Source organism: Dasypus novemcinctus, chromosome 5 (assembly GCF_030445035.2).
Source record: "Dasypus novemcinctus isolate mDasNov1 chromosome 5, mDasNov1.1.hap2, whole genome shotgun sequence".
Taxonomy (NCBI): domain Eukaryota; kingdom Metazoa; phylum Chordata; class Mammalia; order Cingulata; family Dasypodidae; genus Dasypus; species Dasypus novemcinctus.
The window spans coordinates 32325337-32347669 of NC_080677.1; the positions used below are offsets into that span (position 1 = coordinate 32325337).

The 22333-nt window shown below is 35.4% G+C and overlaps 1 protein-coding gene across 1 annotated transcript in view; it reads left to right on the plus strand.

The window, feature by feature from the left end:
- Nucleotides 1-2162: 2162 nt before the first annotated feature.
- Nucleotides 2163-22333, plus strand: part of SKAP2 (src kinase associated phosphoprotein 2) — a 184930-nt gene continuing 164759 nt past the window's right edge. Inside the window, exons 1-4 of the mRNA XM_004484801.3 lie at nucleotides 2163-2544; nucleotides 11680-11785; nucleotides 12391-12416; nucleotides 20273-20380. Of these exons, the coding sequence (XP_004484858.1) occupies nucleotides 2478-2544; nucleotides 11680-11785; nucleotides 12391-12416; nucleotides 20273-20380 (307 nt within the window). The 5' untranslated portion in view covers nucleotides 2163-2477. The remainder of the gene's footprint in view (nucleotides 2545-11679; nucleotides 11786-12390; nucleotides 12417-20272; nucleotides 20381-22333) is intronic.

Consider the following 22333-nt stretch of genomic DNA (forward strand, 5'->3'; position numbering starts at 1 on the left):
CCCTTTTTAAAAAGTCTTTTTCTGGTATCTCCCAGGTCTGTTCCTCCTCATTGATAATTTCTGATGTTTTAGTTTTCTCCTTTGCCTGGGCCATCACTTTCTGTTTCTCTGTGTATTTTGTGACCTATTGCTGAAATCTGAACATTTTGATATTTTAGTGTGTTCTTGCTGGAACATAGACTATGGGGTATTCTGTTCCTTAGACTTGTACCCAGCTACTATTATGACAGAGCTTTCCTTGATTGCCAGGATCTAACCAAAACCCCCCTCCAATCCCTCCCCCACCCCAAAAATGAAAAAATGATGAAAACATCTTCCTATACTTTGTAGATTAACCTGTGCAAGTGATCTCCTTTAGGGCTTATCCCTACAATGAGACCAAAGCGTAGGAGACTTCTTGGTCCTTTTTGCACATGTGTGCATGTGTGGCCCTAGGAATTCCCCCATTTACACAGTTCAGAATGTCCCCTCTTACCCAGGGAACTGTTTCCTCACCATCTTCTAAGTTCACTGTATGTCCAACAGCTCACATTCCATTGCTCCAGTGTTGTGTAGGAGAGTTCTGTGACCTGCCTCTACACTACATTCAGGGCAAGTTCTGAAAGGATGATTACTCCAGGCCAACACTAGACAGACTGGGCCAGATGTACATTCTCCCAGTACTTGCATGATGGTTACTCTGTTCCCTCTGGAACTGGGCTTTTAAGTATCCTTTTTCTTGATTTAGTGATTGCCCTGTTACTTCATTCCTTTAACTGTTTTCTGATGTTTTGAGAAAGATGTTTCTGCCAGTTCTTGCTGGTTGTTCAAAGTTTCTGTGGCAATACAAAGCCCCATCTTGAATGGCACAAGCTATTTTTTGATGAACTATTAATATAACCATTATTCTATATTATGTTTTAGAGAATAAATAATTTATATTGAGATAGGAGGTACAGTACCATGTCAAAATGTAAGAGTAGCACCTAGGAAAGAGTTGCTATCTCTACCAAGTTGCATTAATTGTATTTTTCCCATGTTCTCAACACCTTCTTATATGATAGTAATGTACATTTGTTCTAGTTCACAGAAGAACATTCTATGAAATGTAGATAAAAGCTTAACAGAAGTTAGTGTGGGATTTTGCATAATGATGTGCCTTGCCAAGCAATGATGGTAAGAAAGGTGGCGCCAACTTTGACTAGTGTTTCAAGTGTATTTTTTACCATTACACACAGTGGACCTTCATTCAAAGTTTTGCTCTCACAGTTCGATTTCCTCCATTAGTCTCTATTCTGCATTCTTCACTGGCTCTGATGTCTACATTTTCATTGTTGTTAAAAACGTTTACACCCTAGCAGTTAAGAAGCACTTGACTGCACTACCCAAATCTTTTTTTCCTATTTTTTTTTAAATGTTACATTAAAAAAAAAAAAGAGGTCTCCATATACCCCCCACCGCCTTCACATTTTATATACATATTTTTTAAGGCGGTAGAACATGTCTTTCCAGGTTTTATTGAAGTTGTTGACTAAACTTTAGATTGTCTTTGACTAATGATGAAGTTGGAGTGGACAGATTTCTTTCCCTTTTTACTAATCGCCAGCAATTTTCTTTTTAACACTTATAGGTGGATAGGTACCTTTGTTTAGCCGCCTTTTTCTTTTTGTATTTCCTTCTCAAAAGGCTAGTGCCAAAAAAAATTAAAAAAAAAAAAAAAGGATAGCGTCTAGAACGCCCCATTCTTCCAAAGTCGGGCGATCAGTCATCCCAAGAATTCGAGCTGGGTAGAAAAAAAATGTAAGAGCCAATCACAATGCAGGCTGGCTTCCCAAGGAGGACTGGCGGAAGATTGGACTTCGTTAACTTCATTGAATAGGACAAAGGCGGCCATAATTGTTTAAGGTAGTCGAAAATTCCTTGCAGATTATTAGGCGAGGAGTGAAACCTCGGTAGGGCTGATCGTTAGTCAGAAGATCTTTAATAGGAAACTTCCTAGGCACTACCGATACATTATTTTCCGGGGTCATGGAGAAACGGTCCGCAATCGCGGTAGTGCCAGTATCCAAAATGGCGCCAATGAACTTCAACGCTCCCGGTCAAGTGACGCGCTCCAGTACGCTCCTTCCCACCATCCGCTCCTCCTTCCGCTACCCTGCGTGCTGGCGGGCGTGGCCTGTCCTGAGGCGCTCTCTCTGGTGGTTTGGAAAACTGAGGAATACACATGCGCAGTTGGGTCCCTCGGCCTCTCAGCACGTTATCTCCGCCCATCGCCCCTCCCCGATCTTCCGGGCGGGGCTGGGCCGAGAGTCCAGCTGCTGCTGCCCGGGTTTCAGTGACTTCCTTGTTGTGAGCCTCCGTCCAGCAGTGTTCGGACTCATAGCCCCGCTGCCCTTATCGAGACCGCGATCTCGAGTCTAGGTCGTAGCCGCAGGCCCACCCCGTCGGTTGCTCTTTCAGCACAGGTCTTTCCCCCGCACGCTCTGCGTTCCCTTAACATGCTCAACCCCGCCAGCACCTCCTCTCCCTACCCCCTCCCTGAGGAAATTAAGAACCTGTTGGCAGGTAATGAGCGGGAAGGGAGCGGGGGTGAGGGGCCGGCGAGCGGGTGGGGACAGAAGCATTCTGTGTCTCTCTCCTCCTTCCCCGGTTCCCCACGCTCCCTTGGTCTCCGGGCCTGTGGGGGCGGGACGGGGAGGAGGTAAAAGGGCGTTTGGGGCTGAGGAAGTGGGCGTGTTTTGAAATTTGGTGCGGGATTGATGGCGAAGCTCTTTTGGATGGGTTACATTGATGGGATCAGGACAATTCTATATGCCTGGTGAAGACGCTTTCCCTACGTGTGTGGTGCGGGGAAGGACAGGAGGGAGGGTTGAGAGAAAGAGGAAGAGGGAGAGAGAATGAATGATAATAATGAATGCATGTGAGAGAACTGGGAAAGGAGCTTTAGTCAAAGAATCTTGGGTGGCCTGGCCAGTGGGGGAGGAGGGTGTAGAGGTGTGAAGAGATAAATGTCAGAGCCACAGGTGTTAAGGGATTATGGGATGGAAGGGTTTGTCACTAAAAACAATCCCCCCTCCTTTAAAAAATTTTTTTAACATTCAGGCACCTTATGTTTAAGAAGAGGGCCTGATTCTCAAATAGCCACTTGTCTTCAGCCTTAGTAGCATATTAAAACAAAAAAAGGAAGGATATGTTAAAGTCCTACTTCCTGTGTCACGTGATTTAAAGTACTTCATCTTTGCACTCTCATCTTCCCCTTTTCAGTTTTAAATTACTATTTATAGGAGCTTACTTTAGGAGTTAAAATTATGGTTTTTAAATGCCATTAATGGTTAATTTTATTAATGTACTGGTTTGGGAGGTGTGTCTTTTCACTAAGCCATTGAAAAATATGTGATTCAACAAAGAGTAGAAGAGACATCTTTTTAGGGTAGCACAAATCTTACCTATTCTGATGTTCTGGAATTCTGACCATCATTCACTTTCTGTGTACATAAGAATGCTGGAAGCTGAGTTTTGATTCTTTTAGTTTAGTTTAGGTGTCTCTAAAATATTTATCTGTCAATATTGATCATGTGTAAGGACCGAGAGTTTCTTCTGGATGCCTGTGTTGCAAGTTTTAACTCTTAAAAAGCAGTATCGACTAAAACATCTAAAATGTAACAGTTTAAATAGTAAGTTACTACTCCAGCAGGGTGAGACCAAATCTAATATGCTGTTACACAATTTTGGTAGCTAGCATTGAAAATATAATAGAGAAAATAAACTAATAGTGCATAAAGACAGACTTATGTTTATGTGAATATACACTGTGATGAATGTATTTATGGTGAGATAGTATTTCACTAAGAAATGATTGTCATCATTGATTGGTACCACTAAGGAAATATTGAAAGAATTGTAAAGACTGATTTAAGGCAGCTTTTATTCCATTACATAAGAGTTTGACATGAATACTGATTTTGTTTTACTACAGGTAAACTTTTCATTGATACAATTCTGGGCTTGCTTATTTAGCATATTATGCTAATAACCAGATCAGAGAAGTGTTTATCATTACTCTAAAAATAGGTCTCACCATTTTCAGGATATTCTAGGTCTGAATTTTTTAACTTAAGCAATAAAGTGCAAATCTCTGGGTGCATGTTTTTAAAGCTTGACATCTCCCATAGTTGGGATCCATATTGCTATTTGGATCCACAAAGATATATTAGCAGATAGTATGATAGATACATAGGTATTATGAGACAGTTTATTTTTAAATCTTCATTGGTAACGTGTTTCCAGTGGCCCCTGTGTAATTTAATTGAAAGCGCAGAATTACATATTTAAATTATCTGCCAAGGTTAACTTCCTATGTACTTTAGCCACCTCTCTTTCTTTGGTTACTAGTATAATGTCTGAAATCAGCCTTTCTTTTTGAACATTCAGTGGCATTTTTAGTATTTCATGTTAATATAGCAAGTCACATATCAAAACTAACATGAAGTATTAAAAATATTAACATTTTGGAGATTATAAATTTGGGTTACACTTTATTTTCAGCTTTTTAAAGATATTCAAGGAAGGTTGCTAAGATTTTATGTTTGACTGTAACTATATTCTTTTTTGATATAGGGAAGGTTTCAAGAAAATGTGTTGTCAGCAGCTATTTTATGTTTCATCCAAGAAATACTTTTGGGATTGTGCATGATGATTTGTATAATTCAGGTGTACTGGGTAATAATACATGGTTAGATGTAGAATTACTATAACTGTAGAGGAACTGTTGGTATCAGGTTGAATTTTAGAGATTTTAGACTTACCTAGTTGGTGGTCTTTAAAACTAAGAAGGAGGTGTAGGTATTGGTGATTGTAGTTTGCATTGAGTGCTCTTAGAATTTATGGCGCAGTATTACAATTCCATTACAATTCCAAGGTAGAGAACGTAGGAATAAATTTTGGGGATTTAAAATTCTTTGTTTCAGAAAATATAAAGTCAAAAGATAATGTTAACAAAATAACGTTGCTTGGACATTTCCCTTCGTGTCATTATATGTCATATAATGTGTTAACTGTTTGACTTTTCAACCGCTTAATAGGGTTAGGTTCTCAACTGTATTCTCTTCATCATATTTATTTATTTATTTTCTGAATAGAGCAGATTTTGGCAACTCTTTCAATGTTCTACCCTCTCCCCCAGCCCTTTTTCCTTTTAAAACATCCAATAGAAATGCAAAAAAAAAAAAAAAAAAAAAATCATACAGGTTATCATTCTTAACTCACCTTTATTGATAACCCATCAGTGGATGTGTAGTTTGAATATAATTTATGTTTTCTGTGGCATCATTATATTAAATCTTAAAATGCCTATACTTTTTAAATAAAAGTGCTGAGTTCTTTTGATTACATGTATGTGAAGAATCATAGATTTTTGTTATTAGCAAAAGTAAATTTTGAACTCTCTTATGTACCTTAAGCAACCTTTGATTTTATTTTCCACAATAAAGGCAGAACGGGTTTAGCATGGATAATTAAAATCAAGGGCTAATCCCACATCTTGTCCATTCAATCTTCTCCCATGTCTAAATATTTTGACCAGGACTAACAACAAGAATAACCTTGATTTTTATGAGTTTTTCTTCCAGGCAGGCAAGAGAGTGAGACTAAGAAAGCCCTCCTAACCCATTCATTTGTTTAATCACCTTTTGAATGCTGGAGTGTTAGTAATTTGCTATTAGATATTCTCATACAGGTTAAGATATTTAGGCCAACAAATTTAAAAAAGGAAAGCTGCAAGAGGATGTTATTTTCCTTTATAAATTAGAAAACAAAACCAATGTTGAAAGAAAATAGTGGTTATCAGTACTCTGAACCACCAGAACCAAACCAAACAATAAAGTGGCTATAAGGTTTCTGCACACTGACTTTGAGATTCTGTTCACTTGGCAGTCTTGATTAGAAATATTACATTTGCACCTATTGGGGAAACATTTGGGAACTTTTTTTTCCCCCAGCCTTCAAACACATGATAATCAATACTCCCAAAGGAATACTAGGTTAAGAATGCAATTCAGTTGAAGTAGAGGCAAACTTTCTTCAATTCAGAATATTGTATGGTTCTATTTTCATTTTACCAAAGTTCCATTTGTAATTTGGTCAATATTTGGTTTTACTTTTCCCATGAGAATTATTTATGTCCCAAAACTTCCTTCTGGGGTACTGGTTGAGTATGTAAAGGGAAGAGTGCCACCTACTGTGTCACCAACCGTTACCTATATCTGAGCACCTGGATTTTCCTACAGAACAAGACCAAGCCTCCCTCATTTTGGCAGTAATAACTAATGAGCATAAAGTCGATAGGAGAACATGATCTCAAAATGAAATCAGTCTATGACACTTCTAAGATTTTCCCTTCTAGAAATAGGAATATGCATTTATGAAGTTGTAAATCAAGGGACCAGAAGTTTTTAGAGCTTCTTATATGGGTCAAAAGATATAGGTGAATTTTGATGTGGTATTAGGGAAATTATTTGCCTATGAACATATAATAGTCTAATTTTCTAGGGAGATCTTTTGACTGGCTTGTTTTCCATATGACTTTCCATTCAAAGCATTTTTTCATTTGAGTCTCTTGATATTTGCAGTTTTTTAATAGTTACTTAGTCCAAATTATCATTGGTTTTCTTTTAAAAAAGAATTTAAATATACTAAAAAGTGAGCAGCATATGAAAAATTTCCAAATGGGTTTACCACTACTGTTACCAGTATTAAAGTATTACTAGAAAAAAGATAGAAACAGCAGAGCAGGGAAAGCCTCTGGTGATTTGAAACACAGTTCAGTTGTCTCTCATAAATTTAAGATTAAGTGTCATATATGGGTGATAAAAGTGGCATAGGCTAGTTTTTATATACTCATTATTCACTTAGTTTGTCTTTTTCAATTAAAGCCAAGTCTATCTTTTTCATTCCACTGAGTTTACATTTCGTTTTCAATCGCATTCTGAACACATTGCAATAGATGCTGTCTAACAGTCACTATAGTGTAAATCTCAGACTAATGTGTTAATCACTGTGGCTTCTTTGAAAATGTGTGGTAAAAAGATTTTGATTATTATAAGGAACTATTAAGAGTTCATCTTTTAGAGGTTGAAAGATGCTCACCCTATCCTTCAACAGCCAGCTTTCTATCAAAATAAATCATTTAGCCTGCAAAGCCAATTTTGAAAATTTTATCAGATCATTGGATGGTAAGATTCAGGTATGTTTTTTTTACCCATTGTACTTTGAGAACTCCCTGTGCTTGTTCATGTCTCTTCTTTCATGTTCAAAAAGTATGCAGTTCAACTGTAACTTAGAAAAATGCTAGGTAGTCAAGTGAAAGACATTGATTAGAACAATCAATACCTTTTCAATTAGCTGTTTTCCAGCTCTTGGCATTGGGCTCCATTGATCTGCATGTGCCCAGTTTAATGACTTTTATGTTTTCACCAGTAGGTGTTTGGCTAGACAACTCCCCCCCCCCCCCCCCCCCCCCGCCCCAGACCCCCCTTAAGAGAAAAGAAAAGCTTGTCTTTTTGTTCTGATCCAGCTTAAATTCTAGGCTGGATCCTTACTGCATTAAGTTTGGCACAGCACATTTCAGTGAATACAAAAATGAAATCTGGCCCAGTTTGTAAAGAAGAGAGATAGGGAATTAAGTAGTAAGGCCATTTGGGGTGCTGTGTGATTGGTTTTACACCTATTTTATTGATCTGAGGCAGAGGTGATAGATTCAGTCCAATTCTTGTTCCAGGCCCCTATATAATCTGGGTCATCACAGAGGTCGTGTGTGTGTGTGTGTGTGTGTATTTGGGGAAGGGTACCTAGTGGCTGGGGGACCAGGAGGGAAGACACCTTTGTGACTTGTTTACAGTACCCAGCCTGGAGTCTTATTCCAGGCTGTTTGTTGTTGGGAATGGTCAGGGCAAGTGGTCAAACTTCTTTCTGTACCCAGCTTGGAGAGGCTGACAGTTTATTTTATGGTTTGCAAGAATTTAAAATATGCTGTCCTTGTGTGGTTCCAAATCTTTTCGCTGTGAGTGATCAATATAGAGGTTGGTAGAGAGCAGTTAGCCTTTGTAGGTGTGTGTTAGATACCTGTTTTAACCTTGGGAGAGTCTCGGGGCACACGGGGAGGCAGTTTTTCTCCTGGGGGTGAGGTGGAAGGGAAGGAAAATTGGAGTAGCATTAGGTGTGTGTTTAAACGTTTGCCTCTTAGTGGTCACGAGCAATGGATGGGTTTCTAACATAAACTGTTTGCTTAAAGATTACTGAGCCAGGACGAGCCATCTTTTAATTTTGTTTAAGAATTTAACACTTATCTATAGAGCAGTCGTAAATCTGATCAATCCAGCCGCCGGTTCCCCCGAGTCTTACAGCTCTACTAGGGAATAGGGTTTACCCTCGAGACAAGGTTGAGGTGTAACAGGAGAGAAAGCCACCGTCCGTTTACAGGCGCTGCATTGCTTTTTCCTCGAGGACGCGTGCGGGCGGAGGCCGACGGCGATGGGGTGAATCTGGGGTTAGACTCAGGCGGCGCGGACCTGGGTCTGCGCGGCTGCGGTGGGGGGCAGCCCTGGCGGGCCGGGGTCGCCCCTCTCCGCCTCCGCCCAGCCGAGGGGGGCCCCCACGCTTCTCCTCTCCCGGGGCGCGGCTGCGCGCGGCTCTGAGAAGCAGAGCGCCTGCCTCGACGTGGAGATTCTAGCTCCCCAGGCCGCGAGGCGGGCGAGGCGGGCGAGGCGGGCGGCCCTCTCCTTGGAATCAGTGCGGCCGCCGCCGCGTCGCGGGCGGGCCGGAGGCGCTGAGACGTCGGCGCTGGCCGAGCGGCTGGACGGCCGGAGGCAGGCGCGAGGGGGCTGGCACGCTCGCTCGCTGACCGTTTGCAAGGCTGTTCAGAACACAATAAAAAGCTTCAAATCTCTTTTCCAACCAGCCAAAGAGCACTTGATTCGCTCGCTTTTTATTGCTCGCTTTTGAAATATTACCCCGGCTCTGAGCTACAAAGCCGCAGCCCCAGCCCCATTTATCTAGCCAGGGCGCTGCCCGAAACTGGCGCTCGCTGCTCACGGCTCTGGGACGCGGGCCCTGGGGTTAAAGCCCCAGTGGTCGTGGGCGCAGACCCGGGCCTCTGCCCGCAGAGCCCGGGGACCTCTGGCGCCTGCTCAGGCGGACTGTGCGCTGGGGGAACGGGGAGCTGGGTCGGTGGCTTCCGTGGGGACCCGGCCAAGGCCCCTGGCGCGTCCCGAGACTCCTGTGCCCGGAAGAGGCTGGTTTCGTTAAATTACAAGTTGAACGGGCAAAGTATACGGAGTTTTAAGAAATAACATAAATTTCGAAAGCTAAAAACCACCCCTCCCCCCCAAAAAAAAAACCTCTCTGGGCGCCAGCCAGCAAACTTAAACTAAGATTATTGTAGGAACTGCTTCCAATGTAATGTTCTGTATTGGATTTAAAAATTTCCAATATATACTAAATCATTTTAGTTGCCTTAATCCCTCTTCTGGGAAAAGCTTTAGGAATAAATAAATTAAAACGCTTAGTACTCTAAAAAATAGATATTTCCCCCTGCCCAATCTTTGAATCTCCCACCTTGAAAAATACCAATTCTCCCTGCAGTCTCCCACTTTGTCGACATTTTCTAATAAAATAATAGTATGGTTCAGTATTTTTAAAATGTTTAGGGAAGGGTGTTAGGAAACACTTTTGTGTTTTCTGAGTTTTTATAAAACTGAAATGACCTTTAAAAGAACTCTTAGGCTGTTATTTGTTCTGTTACTGCTTCCAAGGATGCAAAATAGGTCCTGTTTGTTTAAACTTGGATTGTGTAATGAAGATGTAAAATAGGCAATTAAATACTCCTGAAAGAGGGAATTAAAGACAAACATTGAGCGAAAATAGCATTAAGCAGACTCTTCACCAGTCGTTGTGCCAGTCATTCTCCCAAGTACAGAGTCCAGTTGGAAGAAAGAATCAGCACTAGGAATGTGCTACTCTTTCCCTTATTCCATTTTCTTAGTAGAGTTATTATAACTATCCAGGGAAACCGATGATCTTTTCTTTTCAGCTGATACCTGAAAAGTCCAAAGGCTGCTTGTTCCTCTGGGTACAAAATTGAAAGAGTTTGGCGCAGAGTGTTGCTTCACAAGCATCATTATTTTGCACTCTCTTTAGAAGTCTGGGTCTAACTTGCACTGATGCTGGATTTTGTCTCTATGTCCGCTCCTTAAAAATGGACAACTCAAGGAAAGAGAAGCTGTGATATTTTGCTATCATTTCGTTTTGATTTTTACTTTTAACAATACTAGTTATTAGCGGACTTCAAACGAAAAAGTTATTTTTAAAAAGAATAACGAGGTTAAATTTTGATCTTTCACTTGTGATATTGACTGATATTAACTGAGTAAATAAAAAATAAGCAATTATGTAATAATATTTATATGTTTACTATGAATGTATAGAATAACTGTTTAACTTTCTTTTAGTAAACCAAGATACTTCCAATTGTAATCAAGAATTTAAAATTGATTCCAAACATCTGTCTTAAAACTAGGTTTTAAATTGTTAATTGTAAGTGCAGGTGAGAGACTATTTGTTATACTCTTTTTAATTACCTGCATGTTATATTATTGTATGTTTTGATACCATCTTTTTTTTTTTTTAATCAGGGTGAGTTAAGGGACAAAATAGTTAAATGAAAAGAAAGAAATTATAATACATACATCTCTTCAGTATGATAGATGAATGATTTACAACTGTTAACTACTTAAAAATGTTGTATTTTATATTAGATATCTCAAAGTGAGCTTTGAAATTCTGAAAACAAAATCAAAGTTGTACAGTATTTTATGAACAATAAGAATGGAACTATTGAAAAATTAAATCAGCAAGGATTTGTTGCAATTTTATAAGGCTATGTGAAAATGTTATATGAGGCCATTGAATCTTATTTCTTGCCTACTGTATTCTTAAATAGTGTAAGAATCTATTTTTGTCATTTCTTCCTTTATTTAAGAAATATTTCCAGGTGGTAATACCAAGGTAGGAAACAAGGGCTCTCAAAATGACGCAGTTAGTTATCTTTTTTATTTGTGGATGATAAGAGTGGATTGGACAGGTGAGGAGGAGGAAGAGGAGGGCTTGATTTGGTAATCAAGGCTAGAAAAAAGGGATTTGTATTTTCCTTTTAACATTAAAAATGGTACTCCTTGAAACAGATTACATTGGTAAAATAGGCCCTTATCAGAGACATTAGCTTATATTGATAAAATATTGTAAATAACATTTTTATACAGGAACTTAAAAAATATTATAAAATGATAGTAACCATGCATATAAGGTCAGTGCTTGCTTTTATATGAGAAAATATGTTTTATGGGGCACCATAGTTTATTAAAACTTGCATGCTTCTTCCTGGTTTAATGATGCCAAACATCCAAATAGCATTTGCTGTGCTAAGCATAAGTAGAGCATACAAATTTTATTAGCTAAGTGGTGAACAGATTTGTCCAACTTAGTATTTGAAACATAGTTTAACTGTTATGCTTTGGACTGATAAATAACTATAACAAATTGTACAGATGTTAACACTTATGGGTAGAAACAATCATTGTCCTATTTGTCTTCACAAAAAATGATTCTTTCCTATAATTTGTATCCTATTTCTTATATTTCATGGTTTAGATGTTGAAACATTTGTAGCAGACACACTGAGAGGGGAAAATTTATCCAAGAAAGCAAAGGAAAAGAGAGAATCCCTTATTAAGAAGATAAAAGATGTAAAGTCTATGTAAGTCACTTGGATATTATTACTAATTTCTTACTTAGAAGCAATGTTGTAATTAAATTTTAATAAGGAATTGATCATCATGGAATAACATTTTTAATGCTCTAATATAATTGGTATTCACTATTTTAGAGGACAAAATTTCTACTATAATAATTTTAAAAATAGACATGCTTATTCTAATACCCTTTTTTGGGTGATGTTTCTTGATTATGTATTTTTCTAAGCATCCTAGCAAAATCCAACTGTTTGTTTTGCTTGTATGAAGGTATATTTGGTTTAAATGATAAAACATAAGGCAGATTGAGGATTTTAATATAAATCCAGAAAATACCTCACACACCAAAAAAGAGAATTCTTTTAATTGCTTGTACTTTAAATGAATAAGTGTAATGTAAGTTGTAGGTTAATACCTTATGTTACTTTCATCATAAAGTAATAAGCCTTTTGGAATTGTCATTTCAGGATAGGAAATAGTTTTTTTCCCCTCTAAATGTGTATTCCTAATATAGATTTAAAAATAGATTTGAATTATTACCACTGATTAGGCATTGTTTTGATTTGTTAACCCTCGTTTTAAATTACAATGTTCTTGCTTTATTTTGCAGCTATCTTCAGGAATTTCAAGACAAAGGTAAATTTTCAAGTTTATAAGACATGATTTTTTTCCTCCATGGAGATTTTCAATAGGATAATCTAACACACTGAAATTTGCTAGTTGGAATCAAAATTTTAATTTCCATGTTGTGTACCTAGACCTTCAAGATGAGAGTGCTAGCTCCCCCTGCTGAGAAAAAAATTTAAGAGTGTATCCAGACTGCATGGCCTTCTGATGCAGAAATCTTACATATTTACAATGCTTAGGTGTTATGTTTCTTTGAGTACTTTGTGGCAGAAATTTAATATGAAAGGTATACAATTATAGTTATATATGGATTAATTTGGTGAGGCATTGGTGAGATCCCAACCCAATGCTGTTTAACACTACAGAGATTATTTTTTATAATAGTGATGTAAGCAGGAGGGCCTTGTGGCTGGGTGCTTATACGCTACCTTATGAAGAAAATTGCTTTTTAAAAATTATTTAAATACAAATATTTGTTTGAGGACGTGATTTAATCTTTTTCAAGTGCTCGTTTTTTTTTTTTCCATGCAGTACTTTTGCATGTGTGCCATAGAATATTTCAAAGGGAATTCAGTTTCATTTTTGAAATATGTGAGAGTGCTGCTCACTAGACTGCCCTCCTTAAGATTTGAAGGACGGCTGCTTAGTGTACTGAAAACCAGATCTGGAAGGTGTAGGAAATTCCTGCTACTTCATGTCTTAAATTCTGTAAGGAAAACTGGGATGGCCCTTATTTGCATAATGCTAACTCATAGGTCATGACCTGAAGGCTGGGGATGCTGCTATGAGGGTCACAGGATGAGGTCAGTCAGGCAACTTGAAGCGAGGTTTTTGGTTTGGGGAAGAATGTAGAATGGTATCTTCTAACTGGGGTTAGTGGATACCACAGAGTAAGTCATATCTCTGCCAACTGATAAGTGAGAGGGTAATGACAGTTTCAATAAACCAAGTACTTAACCAGACAAACCTAAAATCAAGCAGTTTAAAGGAAACCACAGTTTCTTTTCACTTTTAAATCATTAAGATCAGTGTGTACTGTGTGTCTAGATGGGAAGGGATAGATGGGATTTTTTTTTCACTTGATCTTAGCCAAAAGGCTGAGAAACGATAGATTTTTTTTCGTATTAAAATTTTTTAACACTATTCGATAAAGAGAAGAGCAGGAAACTCTTCCTCCCCACAAATGATCTGTACTCTACAATGAATCCTTAACTATGAGTTTAATCATGTTTCATTTTACTTAGTTAAAAATAGAAATAATGAATTTATGCATTTTTAATTGATAACTTTTGTAGAGTGCTTTATTTTTAGAGGAATATTAGATGTCAAATTCTACTTCTTTTCCTAAAAGTCATATTTTGTTCCAGTGATTATTTGTCAAACTCTCATTGTGACTTAATTATTTATACATTAAAAACATTTAAGCTAAGGAAGCATAATAATATGAAGTTATATAATTGCATATGGTTTAATAATGCTAGAGCAACTTTCCCTTTGGCATTCTGTTTTAGGATTTGTTCAGGTGTGTGGATATTAAAATTACATTACTGAGATATGTTCTTTGTTTCCAAAGAGAATGGAAATTTTTATAGTATTTGATAGATATTGAAAAATGAGCCTAGAATAACAGTTCAGATAACATGGAATTCAGAGATTCCCGTAATCATTTTCATCTAAGTCATTTATAGCTCAATACTAGTATATTGAGTTAACTAATCACCAAGAGTGTCTGCTCAAAAGTACACCTGTGGATAAATTGGAGGTATACCTTGGAAAAATAAGAAAAACAGTAATTTTATTCCTCAAAATATATTTAGCTTTAGCCTAAAAAGACTTTTCCTGTAGTTTGTTAGGAATAGTGAAGGGAAATTAGTACAGACTTAATAGTTACCAAGTAATCATTCAAGATGCATTAAAAAAGGAATTTATTAATTAGCAGATTTCTACATTGAGTAAATTCAATTCTTAGTATGTTTGGGGTTTTTGATGCTGTCATCCAGGAGAATTGAACAGTGTCCCTTTTTACTGTTTTCTTTCTTGCTCTCTCACTCAGGTCAAGTGACTGGGGTTATAGTGAAGTGAACTGAAGTTGTTTACCTCCTTTTTACCTTTATATCCTCATTTATTTCACATAGATTATTTTTACAAATGTCAATTGAGTACCATTTTAATATCACTATTAGAGAAAAAAGGACCAGATAGAGAGTTCTTAAATAAAATTAATACTGATAAAATTGTTGAAACACTAAGCTGCATAGATCTGAGGATTTTTTGTATTTTCATTTTTTTGGTGAAAATAATTTGTATGTTAGAATCGTGTTTTTATTATAGTCGCTCCTAGATATATATATTTTTTTCGCTCCTAGATATTGAGGCTTGTCTATTGAGTTAATTTTCCACTTGTTATTTATATTCATTTCCATAGAAAGCTGTTGTCTTAAAACTTCCCTTTTCATTTCCTTAATTTATTAAGGTCTTCATTTTATCTCCTCATGTGCTCAAGTCTAGATTTCTTATTGAAGAGGTCTGACAAATTGGGACTTGTGCATAATTATTAGTTGCTTTGCGAAATTCCTTAATATTATTTGTGCTTAGGAAAGATTTGACTCTAAGCCACTAGAACCCGCCTTGCTTAGGCTTTAGTCTTTGTTATTCATTTGAATTTCAAATTGCCTATTTTATCTAGAATAGAGAGTTTTTTTTTCTTTCTTAATCCTTCAAAGCATTGTGCATAACAGAATGACTATTTAGCCCTAGTTTTCTATATATTCTTTGCAATGAAGAAGAGCTTAGTCCTATAAACTGTACTCCTGAACATAGGCTCCATGTACTAGAATTTTGCTATCTGATTATTTTAGAACTTGTTTGCTATCTGATAACAAGGTCATAGATCTCTTAAACGTGACTTAAAATAATCACTTTTGCAAAGAAAATATATTACTGATTGTAGTAAAAACTGCTATTGACTGAGTATAAAAATAGAATGTTCTAAAATTTATTAGACGTAGAATTTAAAAAAGTTTTATTTTTAGTTGTATCTTGACCTTTTATTAGTCTCATTTCACTCTGGTCATGATTTTGGTATGATTATTTTTCTTTATAGAATGATTTATTTAAATAAGATACTGTGAAAATACCTGTGCATGACAAATAGTAGGTATTAAATAAACATTTTAATGCATATTCTCATATTCAGCTTCATTTGTCAAGAGGATTTAAATAAATTTTGGTTCATAGATTCAGTCTTCCAATAATTTTAGAATCATAAATTCTTAAAAGAAAGACATACATTAACATAAGACAAATATTTCAAGAAAATATTTTTTAAAATGCATAAAACATTAGTGCCTACAGCTTTAAAAATATGAATAAATTGCTTTTGATTCCCTTTAGATGCTCTAGCTAAAAAGCTCCTATTTTCTCCTTTAAACCCCTTTTTCCTCTAATTCCAAAAAAAGAAAATTATTTAATAGATTTTGTCCTTAAGGCTACATTGATATTATTAAATGTGCATAGATTTATTTAGAAAGCAATTTTGTTTCACATTCTCATTTGTATTATTTCTTAAATTTATTAATGGACTAAACTACTTTTTAAAATAGCAGGACTATTAGGTAAGAAGGGGCTCATTTTATCTGACCTATTAATATCCTTAAGAACAGCAGAAAATTCAGAAGTTTGTATGATGTCTAATTTCCTTTCCCCTTCTTAAGTATATTTTCTGTTGAAAGTTAAACTTTGTAATGACATCTGACTAAATAACTTGCAGCTTTTTCCTTTTTCAACCCTTTGCACCCCAGGCCCTGTAAATGTGGTAAGCATGTTGGAGATTATGGGTGCTATAGTAGTGGAGTATATTTCAGAGGCAGTCCTTGAGAAATGATACTTTTTTTTTTTGAGGTGCTGGTGCTGGGGATTGAACCTGGGATCTTGTACGTGGGAAGCTGGCGCTCAACCATTGAGTCACATCAGCTCTCCAGAGTTTGTTTTTCTGTTTTTGCTTGTTGTTGTTGTTTTTTGTTTGTTTGTTTTTAGGAGGCACCAGAAACTGAACCCAGGACTTATCATGTGGGAAGCAGGTGTCACTGCTTGAGCCACATTCGCTCCTGGTATCTTATTTTAAGGCTGTGTCTCAATTTGGTGTGAGAAGTTCTTCATTATTTGCACTCTATAAGTTAGCTTTCCTATTACGTAAGAGATAAAAGGAGAATCTCTTATGTCCTGTGACCTAAACCCTTCAAAGTTTTAAGAATACCACATAAATGTTTAACTTGTTAAATGTTTAATTCCGTCTATTTAGCTATATATTGTTACTTGAGATATTTTAGTGAAGTAAGTAGAGAATTAGAAATTTCTTTTCCCTTAAGAAAAATTTTTTTCTCTGAGTTTATCTTTCATACTCTATAAAATGGAATGGTTATCATCTAAATATAATGTATGTTAGTTAGTTTAATGTTTACTTGACTGTGTTTAAAATAGTACTGTTTTTGACAAAAAAGCAGTAATGTGATTATATCAACTCCAGTTGTGGAGAAATCATGGCTGTTGAGTTTGATGTTGGTCTGCATATGTTGGCATTTAGTAAAATGTTAACTGATGATGAACCATATAAAAAAGAATGGATAATATCTATTTGAACCCAGCTATTATAAATTTAAAAATGGTTTTCTGAGGAATATGCTGCTGTGGTATGATTAAACCTTGATTTTACTGTGGTACTTAAGTTGCCACTGAAATTATAGAAAGGGAAGTCTTGGATCATTGTCTTTTAGATGTTAACTTTGTATCGTTAATTAAACTTTTTAAAGTTGTGGGATAAATCAAATGCTTTTCTAGGGAAACAAGAAACAGTATTAATGAGCAACAACCCCATAATTATCCTTGTGAGTACATAACAGGGACACATTCATGTCTTTTCTTTGCGCAATAACTTTTACAAAGAAGTATTTTTAAACTGATCATTAATTTTATGACCACAGAAATGAGATGCAAAATTTATGCTGTTGTCATTGGCACAGGCTCAAGGCACCGCTGACATTATGTGTGATTGTAATAGAATGGCTGCCAACTAATGATTCTGTAGACATTTCATTTGAGCATGCTTTTCTTTTAGATGTCTGATTAGGCTGTAATGCTTTCAATTATGTCTGTAAATTGTATTGGATACGTTTACCTGATGCCCATTGTTGATTTGGAGTTCAGCTTTCTATTACATGAACACAAGTTGAACATTTTCCTGTTAATTTATAGAAGTCTTTGCAGGAATAGCTGCAAATACTTAGTCTCTGGGGAGGTGAAATGCTTTGCACTACTCAACAGCGACCCCTGTGTTCAATTAAAGCGCCTTATAAGACAACATCTTCTATTTATTGGGGTGAAAAAAATTTAGAGAGGGAAAAGGAATGGAACCTCACTAGAACAACTGTAAATTGTAGAGGACCATGGGGACAATGGTGTGTCCTTTCAAGTTATGCAGGTTAAAAAGGGATTCGCCCTGGACAAATACCACAGAGAGTCTTTGCTTTCTGAGTTAATTCAAGGGAAGCTAAAAACAAAAGGAAGAGCTGAGGCCACTAGCAGTACTTAATTTTTGTTTTAGACAGATAATTATAAATATCACACATATTTTTAAAAACAGCACTTGTAGTAAGCTCCATTTCTTAGAATACATCAGTTGATGACAATTTTACTTTAATTACATAAACCAAAAAGTTTTTTTTTTTAAAAAAAACAGCAGAAGCCACAGAAGTCTTTAACATGTCAGTGACCAATTTATGTAGAATAAATGTTCTTAACTTGTATTAAATATATTATTGAATTTACAGCTTTAATAATAATCTTTTTTTATATATATCAAGTATATTGGTGTGCACATATGTTTATTTGTAGGTCTATATATATGGATATATATACATATGCGTATATACACACAAAATATATATAATTGATATTATCAAAGAGTATCGAACTACCTTTTATTTTCAAAACTTTTTGTTTTAATTTTTTTTGCTTATCTCCATATAAAATTTAGTAGATTTAAGCTTGAGCATTTGAAGTTTTTTTCAAGATCCTTCCCATATATCCATTGACTTTAGCTGTATATGCTAAGGTACTAATTTTTGGTGGTGTAGTGCAAGTATCCTAATACCTTTTTTTCCCATGGCAAATTTTTAAAATAGAGCATCATATCCAATGTCCTTAGAAAATTCATCCCATATAAAGTTTTGCTTTGTTTAGAAGATAAGGATAGTCTAGCAATTAAAGCAATTGAGAGTTTTGTGACCTCTCTTACTACATATTCCATGAACTGTCATTCCATAGTCAAGATATTTTTACTAGCACTTTGAGATTCTCTCTTTCCTCGTATTTAAAATCAGAGCGCTCTTCTTTTCATAAGAGAAATATTTCAAGAGCTTCTTGAATGTTCTGAAAAGTATTTTGAACATCTGGAAAGAAAGAAAAATTAAGATCTGAAGGATGACTGGTATTTATATGTGTTGTTGGAATTTTAATTGGGGAGAAAACATCACCACATATAGTGCACCTAGTGGTGGAATCATTAAGAACAAGATTGTCATCTCCATTTTCTACTCTTAATGTCCTGATGGAAGATGTCCCTGTATTTTACTTTCAGGATAAGGATGATGGATGCTGACAAAATAGCAAAATTACAAGGAAATAGAGATGAACATTGGTTCTTTTAGTATTTTTGTCAGTGTTGTCTTGAAAAAGACTATTTCCTCTATGGAAAATGTGGTGAAAAATAGGGTGACTTCTATCAAATGGGTATCAGAGGAGACATATCCTTTTGGAGGCACTACTAACTTTAATCTGGACCAGACCAGGAATTATGGTCCTGATGGGATACTATAAGTACCCAAGTTGCTTGCTTTTTTTTTTTTTTTTTTTTAACAAGGATTGTCACTATGCTTGTTGGGTAATTCCTAAGGTGGCTGGGTTCTTCTTGAATTATTAAGATAACTTGAAATTTTAAGAAGATAGTTATCTGATATAGTATTAAGCATACATTTTCCTTAGTTGTTATGGAATCAGGGTAAAAAAAATGAGTGCTTATATGTAACTGTGTTAGCAAATATCTGATTCACTTAAAAAAGTTTTTTTTTAGCTGAATATGGGGATATAACCCAAACCGAAAGATTGTACCTTAGGGATTGGAAGCTTAAAAAAAAAAAAAAGCTAACCCAGGATTTGGAAATCAAGTAGAAAACTGGCCAGAACATTAAAAAAAAAAAAAAAAGATAATGTATCACCAAATGAAAACTGAAGGTGTCTCATTTGTAAACCAGCTTATTTGAACTGAAAATGTTTTTTGGAGTTAATGGAATTTTCTACCTAAAGAATTCGTATTCTTGACAATGCAGCTAGGTATTTATAATCTACTTTAATGTAATCCTTTGATTGTTAATAGAAACATAAAATATTCATGTGGCTTTAAATGATTAGCTTCTCATCATAATTTTGCAAGGTTTTGAATAGGTAAATGAAATTACTTGAATTACTTTTCTGGTGTGCTTTCCATGAGTTTTTGTTTTGTTGTTTTTGTTTGTGACACACATATTTTACCCTGCTTCTACTTTTTTTTGTGTTATTCATAGAGATTGTCATTTGGGGATAGTATCCTTTTGTAACTGAAATAAGCAGTCGTATACTGACCTTCAAAAATTCTTACTATGTCTAAGTTGCATTAGATATAAACTAAAATAAGACTGGTTTTTACGTAGTTAAAAAAGTTTTTCCTGTTTTTCCATGACAGCAACTGAATTTTAATAGTAAAACTTACCTCTTCTGACAAAATAATATTATTTTAATTGACTAAATTATAGAAGGCATTTTCTCTGATACAGGTGATACAGAAGATGGGGAAGAATATAATGATCCTTTCGTTGGGCCTCCAGATACTATATCATTAGCTTCAGAACGATATGATAAAGATGATGAAGCCCCCTCTGATGGTAAGTGATCATTTTCTGTAGAATATACTTCTTGACACTCACTCAAAACAATGCAATGTGTAGAGTTGGTGATCTTGTCAGAAAGCAGATAAACCCAGAGGTTTCAGTTAACTTACCTTTACCAGAACCTTTTAAGGAACAGAAGAGCTCTCTCTAGTGGTTCTGCAAGAATAGTGAGATTTTCCTAAGTATATAGTTGCTTTCTTTTCTAGAAAAGTTTCTTTAGTAGTAACATTTTCAGAAATGTGCTGGCATCATTGTGTGAATATTATTAGTAACAGTTTGTTGATTAATTTAATAGTACCAGATTCTTGCTTAATTTTATTGTGCTACTTATTGGCTTGTTGTATTATTTATTTTATAAATAATGAAACAGGTTTTTGATCTGTTTTTTTCTGAAAACTTCATACAAAATGAGTTCATAAAATATTAAATTAATTATTCCTACATTACCTTCACACATCGAAACAGGTTTTCATCAAATGCTTCTTTCAATATCCATTTTCATTTTTCTGATTGTCACTTAAAAATGCTTCATATTATACAGTAACATAGTGTTTTATATTAATTGAATTAATATGAAAATTGATGGTTTATCTCTTAGCAATTTCTAAAATGTTACAAAAGCCATGAAACTTGTTTTTAGTATAATGTATGCTTTCTGTTATAGCCAGTCAAGTGTATCTGTGTTATAGAATCCTTATGAGGGTGATATATTGTTATAAATTTGAATGTGTATTGATAAATTAGCCATGCATATTAATTTGTAGCACTCAAAGTTTCAAACAGACATAGAAATGAATAATGCCTTCTGCCACTATATGATGATCAAACTGTGCAGTTCCATCTCTAAATACAATTGCTGAATGAAAATATGCTTCGTGCAACAGAGCACTCCACATTTTATGTTATCTAGATTATTCCCTTTGGAAACATAAATTGCTTTTATGAGGTATAAAATTATGTCTATTGCAGAACAGGGATAAGTCAAGCACATGCATAAGTGATAAACATTCTAACCACTGATTCAGACTAACACAATCTTTTTTTTTTTTAATATTCAGAACTTTGTACAAGGTGTAGAAATAATAATCATAGCCATTTTATGTTGAATTTTACATTTTGGCAAACATTTAATTTTCTCTTTTTTAAGGAAAGAGATTTCCTTCTCTTATAATCCCTTCCTATCTTTTAAAAACATGCCCACCTTCCTTCAGTCACCTTTGCCATCCAAAACGGAGTATTAGTCTTTCTGACCTGATCTTCACAAGCATTTCTAATAGAAAATGCTTTGTAGTTGATGAAATAATATTTTCAAACGAAGTAGAAATTATCATTTAAGTTGAGCTATTTTTCAGACATATTACAGTTATTTCTTTTGCTTCTTTATAAAACAATGGTAGATATGAATGAGTGTGTGTTTGTGCATACACACAGAATATTTGTACCCAAGGGAATATGTATATTCACACAGATATATTCATCAACTATATGTACTTGGAGTTTCTCAAAATAGCATATTTTGATGCACAAGGGAACTTTATGTGTAGTCACAAAAAATTATGATCTAAGAAACCTTATGTACTTATACGAGGGTGTAGCTCAGTGGTTTGAGTACCTGCTTCCCACATATGAGGTCCTGGGTTCAATCCCCTATACATCCTAAAAAAAAAAAATGATCTGTTTGTCTGTCTATCTATATCTGTAAGAGCTAGAAAGCCTATAGTGATTTGTTAGGAAAATGTAAATTATGGCTAAATTATGAATAAATAATTTTTCACTTGTTCCCATAACCAAGTGTATAGGAAATTCATTAATGGCATAAAAAGATTGATTGTTAAAGGGCTATTTTATCAATATTTGAATATTGTTTAGTAACATATAAAAATTGCATTTTGATCGGTGTTCAAATAAGCAATTCTTAAGCAGGTTGAAAATTTAACTTTTAGTATT